This window comes from Syngnathoides biaculeatus, chromosome 7, assembly GCF_019802595.1.
Source record: "Syngnathoides biaculeatus isolate LvHL_M chromosome 7, ASM1980259v1, whole genome shotgun sequence".
Taxonomy (NCBI): Eukaryota; Metazoa; Chordata; class Actinopteri; order Syngnathiformes; family Syngnathidae; genus Syngnathoides; species Syngnathoides biaculeatus.
Window position 1 is genome coordinate 10,847,962 of NC_084646.1, and position 20,135 is coordinate 10,868,096.

The 20,135-nt window shown below is 45.7% G+C and overlaps 1 protein-coding gene across 4 annotated transcripts in view; it reads left to right on the forward strand.

The window, feature by feature from the left end:
• The window catches only part of cc2d2a (coiled-coil and C2 domain containing 2A), a 30,929-nt gene that overhangs the window by 1,822 nt on the left and 8,972 nt on the right, over window positions 1–20,135 (forward strand). Inside the window, exons 3-27 of one of the 4 annotated variants that reach the window (XM_061826312.1) lie at window positions 522–575; window positions 676–756; window positions 974–1,094; window positions 1,954–2,060; window positions 2,140–2,232; window positions 2,300–2,383; window positions 2,812–2,988; window positions 3,224–3,386; window positions 5,422–5,558; window positions 5,650–5,781; window positions 7,106–7,315; window positions 7,460–7,566; window positions 7,652–7,792; window positions 9,290–9,446; window positions 9,777–10,030; window positions 10,895–11,072; window positions 12,055–12,208; window positions 12,599–12,746; window positions 13,870–14,002; window positions 14,079–14,282; window positions 14,711–14,803; window positions 15,981–16,072; window positions 17,864–17,974; window positions 19,352–19,519; window positions 20,047–20,099. In XM_061826312.1, the coding sequence (XP_061682296.1) occupies window positions 522–575; window positions 676–756; window positions 974–1,094; window positions 1,954–2,060; window positions 2,140–2,232; window positions 2,300–2,383; window positions 2,812–2,988; window positions 3,224–3,386; window positions 5,422–5,558; window positions 5,650–5,781; window positions 7,106–7,315; window positions 7,460–7,566; window positions 7,652–7,792; window positions 9,290–9,446; window positions 9,777–10,030; window positions 10,895–11,072; window positions 12,055–12,208; window positions 12,599–12,746; window positions 13,870–14,002; window positions 14,079–14,282; window positions 14,711–14,803; window positions 15,981–16,072; window positions 17,864–17,974; window positions 19,352–19,519; window positions 20,047–20,099 (3,352 nt within the window). Of the gene's footprint in view, window positions 1–521; window positions 576–675; window positions 757–973; window positions 1,095–1,953; window positions 2,061–2,139; window positions 2,233–2,299; window positions 2,384–2,811; window positions 2,989–3,223; window positions 3,387–5,421; window positions 5,559–5,649; window positions 5,782–7,105; window positions 7,316–7,459; window positions 7,567–7,651; window positions 7,793–9,289; window positions 9,447–9,776; window positions 10,031–10,894; window positions 11,073–12,054; window positions 12,209–12,598; window positions 12,747–13,869; window positions 14,003–14,078; window positions 14,283–14,710; window positions 14,804–15,980; window positions 16,073–17,863; window positions 17,975–19,351; window positions 19,520–20,041; window positions 20,100–20,135 lie in introns of all 4 variants that reach the window. The other 3 variants (XM_061826309.1, XM_061826310.1, XM_061826311.1) reach the window with 3 other exon arrangements.

The following is a 20,135-nucleotide window of genomic DNA, read 5'->3' on the forward strand; positions in this document are numbered from 1 at the left end:
GCGCTCCCAGCCTTGCGTTCTCTACGACTAAAGCGTATATTTCTTCAATTCTTATATCATATAAAGGATTTAAACTATACACGTATTTCTACTATGTAGATTATTATCAGGAAAAGCTAAAAAACATGCTTTAAAAAGACTAAATTTTTTAGGCTTGGAACGCATTATTTCTTTTTCCATTCATAGTAGTGGAAAACATTGATTCGGTTTTCGAACAAATCACTTCTCGAACCGTTGTCTGGAACGGATTGTGGTGGAGAACCAAGGCGTCGCTGTACCAAGTGCTGTAAGCTCAGCGCAGAGGGGTTGCGTCAGGAAGGGCGTCCGGCGTAAAACTGTGCCAAACAAATACGCACGCATATAAGATGACGCACTGTGGCGACCCCTGACGGGACAAGCCGAAAGGAAAAAAAGAAGAAGACAGTGTTTACGTAGCAAGCGCTTAAACGCTCAGGCGTGCTTGACTGAACGGTCCCAAACGTGACTCGACATGTTTTTTTTGTTTGTTTTTTTTTTTCCAGGCGCTGGTCTCGTCCTCCAGACTGAGCGAGGAGTCGTTGCAGACCGCAATGAAGGTGGCCGGAACATTACTGTCTTTTTTTTTTTTTGAACGTTTTTTTGGCAATTGTAACTTTTTTTCGTTTACGGTGCACTTTGTGTGCTGCTGCGTCGCAGGAAGCGCAAAGCAGCGAGGACGACGCGGGAGAAACCCTGAAGCGAACCTTAAGGGCCCAGAGGCAGATGAGAAGGAAAAAGGTTGCTCCTGTTCTCTTTTATTTTGATTTTAACGGCTTTTGTTCTGGTTGATTTGGCCTCCTCGATTTATGAACTCCATAAAATGTCCAGTAAAAATCAATTTTTAGTGATGCAGGAGTAAGGAACGAGCGAATGATTGCGAAAGGCGGTATGGGTATCTTTTTTTCCAAACAGAAATGCTCTCTTTTTATGACTTGCTTCCTGATCGTTGTAATAGCTGCTGGAGCAGATTTCTGCCCAAGAGTTCCCCGGCGATGACGTGGAGGAAATCTCCAGTGCTCGGCATCTGAGCGACGACGAGGGATCTGCAAAGAGGACCACAGAACCCCCGAGAACAAGTGAGTCCGTTGTGCCCAGCGACAAAAATTCCCTACCATCGATTTAAAGAAACAAAACCAAGGGTGGGCGAACGGTTAATGCGCCTGCCTCACAGTTGTGAGGATCGGGGGTTCAAATCCCGGGCCCCGCCTGTGCGGAGTTTGCGTGTTCTCCCCGTGCCCGGCGATTGGCTGGCGACCAGTTAAGCGTGTAGCCCGCCTCGCGTTCGAAGATGGCTCCGACAACCTTGCGCAACACTTGTGAGGATAAGCGGCTCGGATGGGAGATAGAAATGAAGTGGAATGGTGACTGTCTTGAATCTATGAATCCGTCTCCCACGATAAACCGCAGAATGAGGGGGTTTAGGTCGTTCCAGGACGAGTCGGATTCATATCTCATATCATCTGTCCCGATGGATATTAATAAATGTGTTATGAATCCGTTCCGGTCTCGCCCACCAACAAAAACCAAGAATTTTTTGTAATGGGATTTTTGATATGGAAAACTTTCCTCTATTATATTGTACTTCATTAAAAGATTGAGTCATAACGTAAACATAGAATTTGAAGAATGAATAAGTTTGTGCATGGTTACAATTGAATTGCCTTGCTGTGCCTGTCTTGGCCATCTGGGGGCAGTATAACAAAGTCTGACTCAATGAGGTGCAATAATATTGGTCAAGTTTTTGTAGAGGATAAAGACTATATGCCTGTGACAATTGCTATGTTGTCTGTTTACGTGCCGCTGCAATGTTTGCATTCAAATATCCTTTGCGTAAAGATCTATTAACGCTCCGACTATCGACGCTAACCATTAGCCAATCAATGGCGCGTTCCTTTTTTTTTAATGTGGGCCACTTGTGCGGTTTTTGTGTTTTTGTTCTGCACGGTCGCGGCGCGTCACCCCAAGCCCCGAAGAGTCGCACCTCGCAGAAGTTCGACCGCTTCGTCACGCGACGTTTGGAGGAGAAGCTGAGAGCGGCCCGGGTGAGCGCCGAAGCCGTTTTCATGGCGTGCGGCGGCTAAGGGGAAACGCTTCATTCTGGGACGTTGTGGTGCGTTCCAGTCGCAAGGCGAGAGTCTCCAGCGCCAGGAGACTTCGGTAGTCGGCGCCAGTCGGCTGCAGACGCTGAGGGAACGACTTCGCTTCGACAGAGAGGTGAGCCGTGACGTTCCGCGGCGGAAAAAGCGCGTGCGGCTCCACTTCCCGCGCTGCTTCCTTCCAGGCGGATTCCGACGGCGATTCCGGCCCTCAGCTGATGCCTCGGGCCGCCGGCGCCAGGGTGAAGTTCCAGGAGGCCGCCGGACGGGTAAGACTCTTGAACAAGTCCTTGCACCGCATCTTTCTTCATCGTCTATCTGTAAATAAATGATTATTATGCCATCAAAAGTTGTTTTTAGCTTCAGTTGTCACATTTTGACTCAACGCGTTCTCGCAAGATGAGTAAAAATGATTAAAAATGCTTTGAAAATGGCTTTCATGCAGTTGTGCTGATGTACATCCCCCCCAAAAAAGATGCTATGGCTACAAAGGGAGAGACAAACATCTTCCCCTGACCCCAACCCTATTGAGAACTGTCCAAACAGGGCCCCCCCCCGCCCCCTGTATTATAGAAGCTAATTATTATTAATGATTAAAATACTATTCACGATAAATTACGTCGACTTTTAGCAGCCTATTTCTCGTAATTTGGAACACAAGCGTTTTCTTTTTCTATCCACGGGGTTGTCGGAACAGGCGGAAAAGGAGCGTCCGACCACCGAAGAGGCGTACAACTTCTTCACGCTGGACTTTGAGCCAGAGCCGGAGGAGAAGACGAGCGAGAAGGGGCGGAAGCAGAGGGAGTCGGGCGAGGACGGCGGCCAAGAGGAGGCCCGACAGAGGGACGAGGTGGAGGATCAAAACCAGGACCACGTAAGATTCGTTTTGGGCCTTCTGCCATATCGCTGTCATACAAAAGTCAAAAAGGTGGGACGTGATATTAGGACCCCACTCACAACCCAAAAACGCCGAGCGAAAAGTGTCAGTCATGATTTTCAGTTTGGGTCATCAGTAGTCACTCGAATTCTGCCACCGGGAAGTACCCTGCCGCAAATAATTTCCGATTATGTCTCGATAGCGAAAGATGTTTGTCCTTTCCCGGCTTCAGAACGAGGAGGAAGAGCCTCTCGTGCAGGACGAGGACGGCAACGTCTTCGTCATCGAGCAGACGGCCAAGGACTTCCTGGAAGTGAGGAGCGCCGAGTACATCGGGCTGCGGGCGCTCGCTCGACGCCACCGCGCGCTCGTCTACACGCCGAGCGCTCGGACGGGTACCGACATTGCTTTGTTTGCTCCCGTTGTTAGATGGCGTTGTATTTAAAAAAAAAAAAAAATTACGTTTACGAGAGCTATGAACAAAGGAGTGGCAATTCGGATTCACTTCAGAGTTCACTCGAAAAAAACTAATCCCGAATCGAGATTTTTCACATTCACATAAAAATCTAAAGTACATCGATATCGCTAGTAACGAAAACTTCAGCCTCCTCGTAAAAATATTCTCTAGTTACAAAGAAAAATTCAGGATACAAAAGGCAAAAATAGGCGCTGGATTCGCAGCCCCCAAATTCCACCAAACGTGAAAGTGGCGCGATCGGGCCGCCCTCCTATTGGCTATCCCCGTAGCACCTCCCATTGGCTAGGAGGGACGTCAATCTTTACCCATGATGCTTTTCGTTTCCCTTGGGTACTCGCGCGTCACCGAATCACAAGCTAGCGCTTGCTAAAGTACAACGTTTTCGTCTTTCTTCACCGTGGGCCCCAAGAAACTTTAGCGGACTTAAGTTGTGTGCGTCCGTACGTGAGTTTTCTCTCGGCTGTCAAACGTTTGCGTCCTCCTCCGTCCCCCGCGATGCCTTTTGCACGTCGCTCACCCCTCTTTTTGCATAGTCGACCAACGCCAAAGGGAAACGAACATCATTTTCATTATTTTTTTTACATTATGTACTGTGTATGATTTATTTTTTTGGGTTGGGGAGAGTCTTGGATCGGATTACGCTATTTACATGTAAAAGGTGCTTCTATTTACGAAAAAGTGACGTTACGAAACGACTTCTGAAATGAAATAATTTCTTAAGTAGAGGTACTCCTGTGGAATTTTTATTATTTTGAACATTATGTAGTCTGAATGATTATTTTTTTGGGGTTGGGGAGGGGCTTGGATCGGATTACGCTATTTACATGTTAAAGGTGCTTCTACTCGCGAAAAATTGACGTTACGAAACGACTTCTGGAATGAAATCATTTCTTAAGTAGAGGTACTCCTGTACAATTTTTATTATTTTGAACATTATGTACTCTGAATGATTATTTTTTGGGGGTTGGGGAGGGCCTTGGATCGGATTACGCTATTTACATGTAAAAGGTGCTTCTATTTACGAAAAAGTGACGTTACGAAATGACATCCGGAATGAAATAATTTCTCAAGTAGAGGTACTCCTGTACAATTTTTATTATTTTTAACATTATGTACTGTGAATGATTATTTTTTTGGGTTGGGGAGAGGCTTGGATCGGATTACGCTATTTACATGTAAAAGGTACTTCTACTCGCGAAAAATTGACGTTACGAAACGACTTCTGGAATGAAATCATTTCTCAAGTAGAGGTACTCCTGTACAATTTTTATTATTTTGAACATTATGTACTCTGAATGATAATTTTTTGGGGGTTGGGGAGAGGCTTGGATCGGATTACGCTATTTACATGTAAAAGGTGCTTCTATTTAGGAAAAAGTGACGTTACGAAATGACATCCGGAATGAAATAATTTCTCAAGTAGAGGTACTCCTGTGCAATTTTGCGTAATGAGAGCGCCAATGCTGCGTAGCGGCACAAGGTACCCTTCACCAGGTTGACTTAGCGTGCATGCGCGGCTGTAGCGATCGCGCGGCCGCAGAAGCCGTCCTCTCCCCCGAGACGACGATCTCCGCGGAACGGAACGAGGCTTCCGATGGCCGTGGCCGATGAATTGGATCAAGTTGTGCAAGAATCGTTCAACTCATGGTAGCATATGATTGATGAAAGCTAGCCACCCACCGCTAACTAACAGCGAAGCTAATGAGCTGGTTTAGCCGAAGCAGATTTTGTCAGGCATCACAGATTTCGGCATTTTACAGCAACCGTGCCGTTCCCGCCGCTGCGAGGAATCCTGGTCAAAGTAAACCATTTGAAACTTAAAAAGAAGCGCTTTGGCCACATCGCTTTTGCTATATTGCAAATTTGATCGACTGCTGGGGTTTCCCGTAAAGTCAAATCAAACGATTGCGATACTGTCAAAGAAACCACCGTGTCACACGTCGGCGTTGCAGTGCCGACCTCGGCGAAACTGCCCGAGAACGTGAGGCCGCGCTACCTGGAGGAGGAGGGGCTTTACGTTGGCGAGCGGCCGGCCGTCACGCCGACCAACGAGAACATTCTGGAGAACCGCATTTTGAAGATGGAGGAGGTGAGGTCGTCGGTGGCGCCGGGGGGGGTTACCGGCGTCTTCCCTCACGGTGCGTTTAATTTTTTTTAAACATTTGTGTTGTTACGTTCAGGGAGCCAAGTGGTTCGGAGATGACGGCAGGATCACGGCTTTGCCGGACCCCATCAAGGAATCCTCCACCAGGCCGCCACTCTTCCATCTGGAGGAGGACCTGGACCCCGCCCTGCAAACGGTCTACAGGAAGGTCGGCGCTCGCGTGCATTTTGCAAACTTTTTAAATGGAAGCCATATTTGTTTGGTTTGATGACAGAAGTCATCATTTATATTTAGAATGTCATGTAATAATTTTCCATCAAGTTTTTCTCAATTCCCATATTAACATTGGAATTTTCCAATTTGGATTATTTCCCCAATCCCACCATTTTAATTCAATTCAACAGATTCACAGCAATTATTTTGCTCCACTGCAACGTCAATGCTCAGTGAAGTCGTTTTTTGCATACTTCGATTACAGTCAAATTTGCAACATTCATCTTTGTTACTCTTTCAGCAAGTCTGAAGTCTTACTCATTTTGGAACCTAATTATTTTGTATGAAACAAAATACAGATTTTTGTAGCTTAGTTAATTTTTGCAGTACATTTTTTCTGTATTGGGCAACTTCATGGTACACCTTCAAGACATCGCATCTGAGTACCGTAATTTCCGGCCTATAAACCGTGACTTTTTTCACACACTTTCAGTCCTACGGTGATGCGGCTAATTTGTGCATTTTTTCTAACTGCCACAAGGGGGCACATGAGCGGAAAAAGTAAGAGTGAGACCTGTGGAATATATGTGCCAAGTGACTTTTACCTGTATTTTTTTTTTTTTTTTTTTTTTAACCGGCCCTGTTAGTGCTGTGCTAGCGTTAACACTGGGCTAGCGTGTTGCTGCCGTGTTTCAGTGATTTTTACCGGTGTATATATATATTTTTTTACCAGCCCTGTTAGCAATCTGCTAGCGTGTTGCTGCTTTGTTACTGCCGCGTTTCAGTGATTTTTACCAGTATGTTTTTTTTTTTTTTGCCGGCCCTGTTAGCGCTATCCGAGCATGTTACTGCCGCGTCGCAGGCACGGTTTGGAAAGAAAAGCTAAGGTATATTATTGAAATGATTCTTTCTGTGTACCGCCTTAGCAAATATCTCAAGTTTCATGCGGCTTTTAATCAGGTACGGCCTGTGTATGTACAAAATGCTTTTTCCTTTAAAAATGTACTGGGTGAGGCTTATAATCAGGTGCGCTCTATAGTCAGGAAATTACGGTATAGTTGACAAATTAGCTAAATTTAGTATTTGGTATACCACAACAGACTCATTATAGCAGAAGTGGCACAAGTATTTTCTGGCCTGTATAGTTTTTAAAAGTAAGCAATCGAAAGTGTAAGATGTGTTTTCTAATTTGGAGAGTAAAAGTAAAATGATGGAAAAATAGGTACACGAGTTAAGTAGGAGATACCTGAAAAATGTGCCACGGCCGAAATGACTTCGTACTTCTGCACTGTCATTGAAATTTGAGCGTCTTTCCTCAGCCGCTCAAGTCCAAGCACGCGAGCCAGTACATCGCCGGCGCCGCCGACCCGGAAGGAGACTACCAGCTGGACCTGGACGTGTCCGGGCTCATCTTCTCCCATCACCCGCTCTTCAGTCGCGAGCACGTGCTGGCGTCCCGCCTGGCCCAGCTCTACGACCAGTACCTGAGCCGCCAGCGCAACAACCTGGCCGAGCACCTGACAGACAAGGTGGACCTTTTTTTTTTTTTTTTTTTTTTTTTTAACACATTTCTGACCTCGGGCAGAATCTTGCCCATCATCGCCGCGACCGTCAATTTCTGCTTATTGGCCGCCAAAATGAAATTGAGAAATTTCTGCATGCGTGTGGTGCAGTTGAACGGGTTGAGGAACACCATGAGGAACATGCTGGAGATCCACAGCGAGCAGAACCTCTCCCGGGCCATGCAGCAGAGGATCGTGGAGTACAGCGCGGAGATCAAGTGGGTCGCGTCGGCTCGCCGTCCTGCGGCGGCTCCCGCGCCGCGGCTGAATTTTTTTTTTTTTTTCCTCCCCCCGCGCCGACAGGAACACGCGACAACTGCGGGACGGCGAGCAGGAGAAGGACAGGATGCTGCTCAAGAACCTCATCAAGGTGTGGAAGGAGCTCAAGGCCCTCAGAGAGTTTCAGAAGTTCACCAACACGCCTTACAAGCTCTACCTAAGACGGTAGGGGTTTTTTTGTTTTTTTTTTTTTTTGGTCACCCCCCCCCCCCCCCCACCACCACCACCACCACCACCACACACACACTTACGCCTTACCTGCCACCTGCATACTTAAAGTAACTATAGACAACTGCAACCGCAATACTTAATCTAACACGGTGATGTCCAACCTTTATAGAGCCAAGGCACATATTTTACAATTGGAAAAATCCTCCGGCACACCAACAAAAGTAAATGTCACCAAAAACGGACCGATTAATTACTGTATGTACTTCCTGCCATCTACGGAGCCCCTAAAGGGACAAAAAAAGTGAAGAAAAAAAAAAACGTAATGAGTAACTTACTCATTACAATGAGAAAAACAAGTACGTTTTTTTTTTCAATACTTTTTTTTTTTTTTCAATGTCCCTTTAGGGGCTCCGAGTTACTCATTACAATGAGTAAGTTCCTCATTGTAAGTTTTTGTTTTTCTCATTGTAATGAGTAAAACAAGTACGTTTTTTTTTCAAAACTTTTTTTTTTCTTCAATGTCCCTTTCGGGGCTCCGTAGCCATCTAATAGAAGAGGATTTTTTTGTTCTGTCTGTCATTGTGCCTCACTGGCAGAAATAGATGAATAAAGATACATTATTTCTTGGAAATAAGTGTTTTTTCTTTTAGCAATTACATAAAAATGGATAACTTCCCACGGCACACGTGAAGATGATAATGTATCCCGCCCGGCACACTGTTTGGGAATCAATGATCGAACGTATGGATTGTTTTTCAAGAGACTGCAAAGATGTCGCTAATAAAGTAGTCTGGTGAGATTGATGAATTGATTACTTAACATTTTAATTTAAAAACAAAAAAATGGAGGTTGAAAATGTCTTTTGCTTGCCTTACTTTTTTTTTTTTTTTTTTGTATTTTGGACATTACTTTTGAATCAGAAAATTATACCGGTGGATTGATTAACTGATTTGATTATGTTGGGGATCAAATCAACACTTTTTCCATCCATCCATTTTCTTTCGCCGCTTATCCTCACAAGGATAGCCTATCCCAGCAGTCAACGGGCAGGAGGCGGGGTCCACCCTGAAGTGGTTGCCAGCCAATCGCAGGGCAGAAAATCTCAAAGATGTTTGAAAAATTCTTTAAAAAAAACAAAACAAACTGAAGTACTTCTGTTTGGTTGTTTCCTTTATGAAATTGCAACTCTGGTAACCTTGTCAGGGACAACTGATCCGAAATGATCCGTTTTGCAGATTTTGCGAGTTTCATGTGTACGAACGTGTTTGTGTTTTTTTCATCAACAAAGAACGTGAGTGTGAATGATTTTGTTTATGTGTACCCTGGCGACCAGTTCAGGATGTACCCCGACTCTCGCCCAAATATAGCTGGGATAGGCTCCAGCGTGACCCTAGTGAGGATAAGCGGAGTGCAAGATGAAGGAACAGTATAATGTCAAATGGAAAAGATGTATTTCCCCCAAATGCGCAACTGTTGCGGCACCGGCCCCAGGGAGAACGTGGACCGCACGTCGGACGAGCGCGAGTACGAGAAGGACGTTTTGTCGGAGTTGTGGGAGTTGGAGGCCGAGGGCGAGGTGGACTACCAGAGGAAGATGGCCGACTACCGGAGGCAGCTGGACGAGTGGAAGGCCTGGAGGAGGAAGCAGGTGGGCCGACGCGCCGGTTACTGCTTCTGGCGTCAACGACATCCTCGCCGGCGTGGCCTCGCGCTTGCTGGTGCGGGGTTCAAGAATTCGAGGAGGGGGGAGCAGACAGCAGAGGCGGCGGTACAACAGGCCGAATCCAAACAAAAATTACCGTTAACCCAGGCATCTGATTTATTTGGCTTTTTCAAATTGTCGTCATGGTCATGGATAATTGTTGGGGTTTATGTTTGCTTGTGTTTTTACATTACATTGAAGGGTATTGCAATTTTGCAACATACGGGCCGGCCCGCCCGCCTCTCGTTGAAACACGTCTTACATTCCTTTCTCCAGAAATCCAAGAAGAAGCGAAAGAAGAGGAAAACGCAGGATGAAACGGAAGAAGAGGACCAGGGGGCGAGCGAATCTGAGGGCCCCGCAGAAGAAGAGCCCCCCAAGCCGGAGCTCCCGCAGAAGCTGGACTTTGACGCCATCGAGCAGCAAGTCCGCCAGAAAGCGTCCAGAATCCGCCGCAAGCCCGGCGAGGCCATCCTGATCCCCGAGCTGACTGCTTCCGGAAGCATCTCCGAGACGGAGCTGTGTCCCAGGTGTGAGGATCGCGCTTGTTTGTGGTTTGGAGCTCGAAGCTACATTTTTTTTAATTGGCGATATCATAATTACGTATTATTTACTTTATATTTGGATGCTATATATATATATATATATATATATATATTTTTTTTTTCAAACTAGACAAGAATCTTCCTGATCCAGAAGATGGCTGGTACGGTTGCAGTTAGGTTAGGTAGGGTTAGTCCTTCAGTCGAATGACTTTGGTTATGCAGATTTTTTTTTTTTTTGTTTTTTTTTTTTTTAGTTTTTTTTTCACAGGAGAACGCAATTTTCGCTGTTTGTGCTCAGGTCAAACTAAAAGTGGTGCTTTGGCGCCATTTGGTGCGAGGAAATATGTTGAAGTGAGTAGAGGAGTTTCATTTAGGTTGATGTATTGCTTTCGTGGTAGCTTGCGGCATCCAGCCGTCTGTCCGGTATCTGAGCCGCTTATCCCCACAAGGGTCGTGGGGAGTGCTGGATTTTTCCTCTGTTGTTCTCACGTTTTTGTAAGACTTGACAAGGATCTTGTTGAACTCACCGTACGTAGTATCCAATTCAAAACGGAGTAAACGTTTGAGCTTGAATAGTAATACAATTGACGTGGAAAAAAATGAGAATTAAAATCAAATAAAGATTCTGGGGGGGGGAAAATCTATATAATGCACATTTTATTTAAGTCACAAATTTGAGCAGTTCTTCAGACTTTGAATGCAAACCCATGAACCTCGATATTGAGAAGTTTCTGATTGAAATTAGTTGGGATATTATTTTATTTTTGGAGTTGCTAACTGTGGGAGTTCCTCAAGTGTGTAGTTACAGAGCGTCTCACCTCCCCGATGTTGTCTGTTTACCTCTGCCAGGGCCGAAGTGGCTCGACGGGAAGACGTCGCCAGACGCGCCGTCTTCGTCAACATTCTGTACAACGACAAAGAAGTGTCGCAAACCAACAGCCGCGCGCTCACGTCGGACTTCCGAGTGCACTTTGGGCAGATTTTCAACCTGAAGATTGTCAACTGTCCCCGAAGCATTACTTTACAGGTACCGGTATTGCAGTTGCTGGATCTGCTTTTCACTACGTCGTCACACGTACTTCCGGGTGGCATAAGACAGAGGTTTGCTAGTAAACAAACCATTCTTTGTCGTTTGAGCGAGGGCGGAACAGCCATTTAAGCTTGAATGCGGATTTTAGCCAAAGTCGTCTCAATCTGACAAAACATTGGTGGTTCTTTCCATTTCTCATGTATAATGTGCATTCCCCCGACGTCAATAGTGAGCATTATACATGGGTATAGTGAAGCCACAACTAAAATGACGTGGGAGGTGGAGAATACACGTACAATAAAACTGCAGTATTCAAATAAAATACGACCGTGTACCACTGTTATATTACCACACATAAAGAAAACCGTAGTATTAATGATACTGATGAGATTCAGTTAGGGAACCAAATTGGGTGATCACCCACGAACTTTGTCATTTAAAAAATATCAAGGGATAGAAATTCACGGGTGTGCGTTATACATAGGAAAAAGGGTTTTCCGGATATACTTGCGAGATTCATTTAAAAAAAAAAAAAAAACATGATAATTCAAGTACTGGCTGGATTGACTTTTCTGTCACTCGGATTCATGCCACAGTTGTCGCTGTCGTGGAAAATGTTCTCTCAAGATGACTTTAGTTAGCAACAGGCAAGCTGTTATATTATGCTACATTAATAAATCAAATGAACGAACTCAAGGGCAGAAAAAATGAGCATGACTCCCTACGTGGAAATGTTTAATTTAAGCGCTCACGTTTGTGTTTTGGCCTGTTTTACTTCTGCTTCTCGTAACGATTTTTGATCTCCGAACACAGATCGGGATGTATGTGTTCTATTTATTTTTTATTTTTTTTTTTTCAGGGAAAATGTAACGTTTTGTGCAGAACAACCCCAGACCCCCCCCCCCTTTTTTTTTTTTTTTTTTTTTTTAAATTCCCCTTCCTTGCCGAGGTTGTTTACGACTTGCGTTTGCGCGTGCAGGTGTTCGAGGAAGCGGGCTCGTCGTGCTCGCTCCTGGCGCAAGTCTACGTGCCCGTGCCGAATTCGTCGGTGTTGGCGGCCAACGCCTCCGTCGAGGAGTTTGAGTTCAGCAGCAACCAGAGGGTGATGTTCGACCACGACGGCGTGGGCAGCGGTCGGTGCCTCGCTTCAGAATTCTCTCTTTCTCTTTCGAAGCACACGCGGCGCCGCTTTCGCTTGAGAGTCGCCGTACATCGGGGGTGTCAAACGAGTTTTTGTCGCGGCCCACGTGGTAGTTTCTGGCTATTATGTACGTCTAATGGCATCATGCTATTTTACATGGGCGCAACAAATTGATGAAGAACTGGTTTTGAAATCAGAAACCAGTAAAAATGATAGGTGAATTTATTTTAAGAGTTATTGGTCACCTGCAATCTCTAAATGTTATTAAAAGTGAAGACAGTTTGTAAATTGGGGATTTCAGCGAGGCTTACAATAAAGCGCCGAATATATTTTGGGCAAGAGCGGCGAAAAGATGCTTAAAATGATGCGATCCGACACGCAGACGTCCCCCTGTCCTTCGCGGCCGAAGGCAGCGACAACGTGATCCTCCTCACCTCCGGGAAGGTTTCGTGCTGCGTTTGCTGGGGCGTCGGCGAGGACGACGTGCCGCTGGCGCCGCCCCTGTCTCAGAATGCGGCCGCCCTTCACGGGTAAGGAGAGTCTTCGTCACATCCTTTTGCTTTCTTGGCGGTCTCGAAGTGCTGGCTCGGTACAAATGCACGTATTGGTTCACAAGTACTCGGACCGTCGCTTTGCTTTCAATCACGATGGATTACAAACGAAAGATGAAGGCTGGCCAAGTCTGTGGTCTGAACGCAACCCGACAGAGGTTGCGTTTCTCTTACCCGAGACAAAAGTGAAAGCGGTACCACAAATAAGCAGCCGACGAAGGATTCTCAAACAAGTCGTTCTTTCGCAATCAACACGGTAGCATTGATTTCGCACATTTTCAGAAATGTTCCTTTGAATATTGTTTTACGGTTCAGAAAGAAACTCACCATCCTGTTTAATCTAAAAATGAAACACTTTTAGATTTTACAAACCAATTCAACAAACTAAAAAGTATTACTATTTTTTTTTTTTAAGATTTTATGCAAGCAAATCATGTATTTTTATAAAAAAAAAAAAAGAAAAAAAAATACACATTTTAATCTTAGGTTTTCTGAGCTGATCGTCACTGATGGTGTAGTGGAACACATGCCTGCCTTTGCTGCGGGCAGCGTGGGATCGATTCCCGCTCAGTGACGGTGTCGATATCTGCCCTGCGACTGACTGGCGACCAGTTCAGGGCGTAGTCCGCCTTTCGCCCGAAGCTAGCCGGGATAGGCTCCAGCTTTCCTGTGACCCTTGTGAGGATAAGTGGCTTGGATGATGGATGGGTTTTCTGCACTGATCAAGAAAGAAGCCGGCCCAGATCAGCAAGCGGGTCACTGGCGTGCTGGCACTGCACCCAGCTTACTTTGGGCGAGTGGCAGGTGACGCCCTGAACTGGTCGTAGGTGGTATTTTGAATAAACTAAATAAAAATAAATAGCTCACAAAAATCCGATACTTTGAATTAAGCAGAATCGATTTAAAAAAAAAAAAAGCCCCAAACTCACAAAACCTCATTTACCCTCTAACCCGATGACAAATTAAATCTGTTGATTTCATCAAAATCAAAGAATTTATTGGAATGAAAAGTAAAGTAAGCAAATCTTACAATTGTGTCAAAACAAAAGGAAAGTTAACAATTTTTGGATTCTGTCTGTTGAAATATTGATTGGCGTTTTAGTAGCGCGGGCCATTCGGACGCCATCTCCCACATCGGCCCGTCGGGCGATATGAAGAAAATGGGCGAGTGGGTCACGCAGTCCAGACTGGACCCCAACGATCCGAAAAACGCCTCCATCATGCAGCTGCTCAAAGTAGGCGCTTCCCAAAAAAGCTGCGTCGTCTCGCACGTTGCCGGCGTTGGCCTTTCTCAACGCGCGCTCGCGGCAGGTGGCCGGCGCCGGCCGGGTGACGGCGCCCGACTACTTCCGTCTGGAGCAACTGCAGGAGGAGTTCAACTTTGCCAGCGACGACGAGCTGGCGCGGTCCAGGCGCTTCCGCCTGCTGGCGCTCCGGAGCCAGGAGGTGCCGGAGTTTCGCAACTTCAAGTGCGTGCCCTCCCACGAGAGAGAGGTCACCGACAAGGTGTTCCAGGTAAGGTCAGAGAGGTCAAGACCGGGCGCGGCACACTTACGCCGCAAATGAGGGAAAGTTACACTTGTTGTCCCCTATTTTTAAAATCAACTTTTTGTTTTCTCAAAGAAAAAAAAAAAAAAAAAATCAACTTTTTTTTGGGGGGGGGGGTGAAAAAAGTCTATATGTAAATGTGGGGATTATATCAAATCCAAACAAAATTAATATTTTCTATAAAAGAAAAAAATTTGACTTGACGCTTGTGGCGTTGCCCCGCCTCTTTCAGGACTCTGATTGCGTCAAAGAAGTCTGAAAGTCTCCCGGTCCCCGTTTGTCTTGTTCTTTTTTTTTTCTCCGTCGTCGTCCTTTCACCTTGCAAACAAAACGTGACTCGGAAAAATCCGGCATTTTTTTTTTTTTTTTTTTTTTTTTTTACTGCCCCCTATCAGGACTACGAGAAGAGGCTGAAGGAAGGAGAGATCATCGACACCAAAGAATATCTGGACTCCCACAGGGCCTTAGTGGCCAAGTACCTCCAGAAGGTGATTATTGAGCAAAACAATCCGTTTCAATGTCTAAATATGAGTTTTACTTGTCTTTATCGCCGTTTGTGCTTTGCGCTTGCCTCTATCATGCATGGTTTGTACGTACGTACGTACGTACGTTCGTGACGGTGAGTCAAGTTCACTGCTGCCGCCCAGCAAACATACGTCCGAAGTTAACCGAGTGACCGACTGCAAAAAAAAAAAAAAATTAGTTATCATAATTTCCGGCCTACAGCTCACACCTGATTATAAGCCTCACCCAGTATATTTGGAAAGGAAATAAATCCCATTTGGTACATCTATAAACCGCGCCCGTGTAAAAGCCGCAAGTGCCCACATTGAAACGCGAGATATTTACAAAAGAAGACTTTACACAGAAAGAGTTTTCAAAGTTTTAATACTTTAGCTGAGCTTAACACAGCAACAACACGGTAGCATGAACTGTGCTGGTTGAAAAAAAACAACAACAAAAAACACCCACAGTAGTACCCAAAAAAAAAAAAAACATACCTAAATCACTGAGGCGCGGCATTAACACACAGCGAAGCGCTTGCGTGGCGCTAACGCTAGCGCAGAGCTAACAAGGTTAGTAAAAGAAAAACATACTGGTAAAAATCACTGAGCGAACACAGCAGCAACAGGCTAGCGCAGCGCTAACAGAGCCGGTTTAAAAAATATGTATATGTACCGGTAAAAGTCACTTCCTCGGCACATATATTCCACCGTTGTCACTCTTCCCTTTTCCACTCGAGTGGCCCCTTGCGCCCGTTAGAAAACAATTTCACAAATTAGCCGCATTACCGCGTAAGCCGCAGGGTTGAAAGAGTGTGGAAAAAGTCACGGTTTATAGGCTGGAAATTACGGTACTTATTGTGCAAGGTCTCGTTTTACTTACCAAAGTTATTGTGGTGCCCTCGCATGTGGGAAAGGAACTCATCGGGCTCATGTAGAAGCTGCTGTCGGCCACAGCTCCCGCCGAGACGCTGGCATGCGCGCTTGCTGACACTGCAGTATTTTCGGAACATTTTATGTTGGGAATGTTGTTTTTGTGTTCAAGAATGTGTTTTTAAGAAGTTCAAGCGTGGATGGTGCGTTGGTGTGACGTCTCCGTACGGGGGATTTTTGCACCTTATGTGGGCGGTTCTGACCTGGATGCGCATTTTCCCCCCCGCAGATCCGCGAGGCGGTCATCCACCGGTTCCTGCTGGCCAGCCATAACTTCCTGCTGTCCGACCTGGTCATCGAGGAGGAGATGCCCTGCTTTGGGTAACCCGCTCCAAAAGCGCCGGTTCCGCTCGCCTCCGTTTGCGTCACCTCGGCTCGGCTCGTCTCGTCTCACGTATTCGACCTTTTCATAATGTTTGGAAATCGGCACCGGACTACTTCCGGGTGGCGGGCAAAGTGATGACCTGAAAATGCTGATTTAAAAAAAAAAAAAAAAAAAAACCTCGTTTTGTACGGAAGTACCATCATTTCTGGACTGTAAGGCTCACGCGGTGCATTTTTAAAGGAAACGAGAGAATATTTACCAAGAAGTTGGGCCCACCTGCTTTTATGACCTCTGAAAGCTTTTTTCGTCTTTTTCCATTGCTCCAGTTCTTCCCGCTGCCGTTTCCAGCGTCTCACCATCGATTCATTGACGCCGAGTTTACGTGCAGCGGCTCTGTTGCTTTTTAACTTGATATCTGCATCATATGCATTTCTTTTTGCATAATTCCATAATGAGGGTCTCTTCATGCTAATTTTATCCACGCACGTACGAAGTACCAAGTTGCATTAAACTTGCGTCTTCCTCGACACATATATTGCACCGGTCTCACTCTTACCTTTTCTGCTCGAGCGCCCCTGGCGAGCGTTAGGGGGAAAAAAAAAAAAAAAAAAAAAAAAATTCATAAATTAGCCGCAGGGTTGAAAGCGTGCGACAAAAGTCGCGGTTTATAGTCTGGAAATTATGGTAAATATGTGCAGCCGGATTTGAATTTGAAATGTGAAGTGATGACATTTTCAATAGTTGAGGGGGACGGCGGATCAACTGTTGAAGCGTCGGCCTCACAGTTCTGCGGTCCCGGGTTCAATCCCGGACCCGCCTGTGTGGAGTTTTGCATGTTCTTCCCGTGTCTGTTTGGGTTTCCTCCCACATCCCCAAAACGTGCAACATTAATTGGACACTCTAAATTGCCCCAAGGTGTGATTGCGAGTGCGGCTGTTTGTCGTGATGCGCCCTGCGATTGGCTGGCGACCACTTCAGGGTGTGCCCCGCCTCCTGCCCGTTGACGGCTGGGATAGGCTCCGGCACTCCCCGTGGCCCTCGTGAGGATAAGCGGCGAAGAAAATGGATGGATATTTCAGTGTAACTTTTCAATGTTAACAATTCAACTGGCTACAATTCGCTGTTTGTCGGTGCCGCTGGGCAGGGTTACTTCAGGTCAGAACCGAACAGCCAGCCAATCACAGTTCCGCTTTCTTAGTCACGTGATGTCACATAGTAAAAAAGCGTAACTGGGTTTTTGGAACATTTCAAATTCCAATCCTGGAGGCACAAATTTACTTCCACAGTTTTGGGGTTGCACTGCCGGATATGCCTCAAAAAGTTCAGTCTCACCCCGCAATTTTCATCCTTGCAAAAAAAAAAAAAAAAAAAATCAAAATTCAACTAGCCAACCTTGTAAGCGAGTAGAATAAAATCGAGCGGCTGTCGCAATAGAAAAGGCGTCGTCTACTTTTCGTGAGGGACTTTGCGGAGGACGTCTGCTCAGAGCTGCAGGCCGCATCCAAACGACAGCAGCGTCAAGGACGTTCCCTTTGTCGAATGACGTCGAGGTTTTGTGGCGCCATTTGAGATTTTGCCACCCGGAAATGTGTGCGCGACATCATCATCATGGTGAAAAGGTCCCCCCCCCCCATCCTTTTTCTAACCAACCCGTGCTTGCATGTCTTTGTAGAGAAAGCACTAATTGCATTTTCTGTGTTGTATTCCCTCTGCATGTTTGTTCTCGTTTTATAACAAAACCACCAACAACAACGACAACAAAAAAAAAACACCTCCCAAATGAAAAGTGGAGCACATTTGCAAAGAGTGCCAGATCGCCACCTTCGAGAGTTCAGTGAATTTTTAGAGATGAGGAGTCCCAAACCCATAGAAATGACTGGCAGGGCCGAGTTGCTGATGTAAGTACGAGTAACGGGCGGCGCCGTCACAGCTGGATCTTAAAGCTTTCTACTCCTGGACCAGTCGAGGCGCCGTTTAAGAGCAGTTTTGCGTCGCAAAGTGGGTTGTCGGGGTTCTTTTTTTTTTTACCCTTTTTCTTTTTTTGTTTTTTTTGTCATGCTTTCGTTTTCTTCCGCTGTGCGTGATTAACAGTGGTGCCGGTCCAGGGTACGTTCAGTTCTTGTTTTGTTTTTCTTTGTTTCCTTTTCTCAGCTAGCTTGAACCCATTTGAAGCTATAGATTTTTTTTTTTTTTTTTTTTTTTTTTAAGTACTGTAGTACTCAGTCCCGCCATAAATTTGATGAGTACATTAGAAGCTGTTTACATTTTGTCTTAAATTCAGCAATTGTTGAAATTGCTAATTTTAATTGTAATTGTTGAAAATATGTAAGCATTATTTCTTTCCTGACCTTTTTACCAGACCCAATTCTCCGATTTTATCTGGCTTTTAATGTGTCGACGCAATAACATACGGTGACTTTGTATATTTAGAATAATAACAAATGAAAAGCCGAGTACTCCCCAGCAAGCGCCTATTGGACACTTGGCAATATCTTACCGACTTTCCGTTGTGGAATCAAGAACCCTTCAGATCCTTAAGCTGTCATGTCAAAGTTAAGAACCTCATTGAATATGGATTATTTTTGAAGTTCACCTGTGATCATCGGTCCAAATTCCTGGCGGGACTGAGCTCCGTTAGCCGATAACATCCCGTTTCCTTTTGTTGATGTGATGTAATCATTTTGTGGATAAATGTCGATGTGGGGTGTCCAAACTTTTGAAGGCCTGATGGGGAAAAATGGAGCGACGTGACGGCCGTTTTAACCTTCTGCAACTTTGCAAAACACGCTTCAACCAACGTGACAAACAATTTGATCCAAAATAGTTTTCTATCAATTCATTTCAGTCTTTCTGTGCTTTCTGTGATCAATAATGTGATCCGATGACAAAAACGTGAGGCAGAAAGTGGAACAAGCCGTTTTTTTTTGCTTCTAAACCTGAATTGCAGCTGATGTTGCCGAGCAGAGCGGGAGGGTTGTTGTCTCGTTCGTGAAAGCTCACCTTGAACATTTTTTTATTCGGGACGTTTTTTTTGTAGAAAATCTGAGTGAATGTGAAAACTGACTAGGAAAAAAAAAAAAGTATGTAAACTAAGGTTCCTCTGCGCCGGCGCATTATGACGAAAAATGTGATTAATACTTTAGTTCTCAATAATTTCTTGGCATTGGTTAAAAAAAATGACGGGCCAGACTTTGGACACCCCTGATGTTGAATGACAAGCGTCCACGAGTAGCAAGTTTGCTAACTAAATGTGTCCCACCCGGGGGACCGATCAGGATTCTGGGCCTCAACCTCTTCCACCTGGCTGAGCCCAAACGTCCTCTGAAGCCGCAGAGGAAGGAGAGGAAGAAGGTGACGGCTCAGAACCTGTCCGACGGCGACATCAAACTCCTGGTCAACATCCTGCGGGCCTACGACATCCCAGTGCGGCGCTCGCAGAGCAGGTGAGCGTGCGAGTGACGCCGCCTGCGACTGTTCGAAGATACGAGCTGCCGTTCGCACGATTTTATTGTTACGTCTTTGTTCGCTTGGACTTACGATCAGAATTTGAGGTCGTCAACTCATTTCACACGAAGCTCCGCTTTGACAACAGTTTGAACAGTTTATACTCAAAAGAAGCCTCAAACTGTTGAATCCTCACTTCCCGTCCAAGTTACTGTAAAACGAAGACACTTTTGCGCGTCAGGTATTCAAAACAACCAAGGGGTTGTGTTAGCTTCACGCTAACACATAATGGCAAACACCATTGATGTGCTAACAAATAGCGTCGATGTGGCGGCGTGAGAACGGGTATTTGAACACAAACGGGGCAGCAACACATGTACACGGAGGTCATATGTCCACTGCCAAAAACGACTCGTAATGGTTGAGGGAACTCTTCTTTGTTTGTCTGCATGACATAAATGCAATCTACTTGTTGTGCAGCCGAGGAGGAACTTGTCCGTGACGTGATCTTTCTTTCTCAGCGCAGCCGGACAGTCGTCGCAGGGCGCCATCCGGGCCGGCGACTGGCTCGTCGGTCAGGTAGGACGGAGGCGACCGAGGAGCGCGCCGACCGAG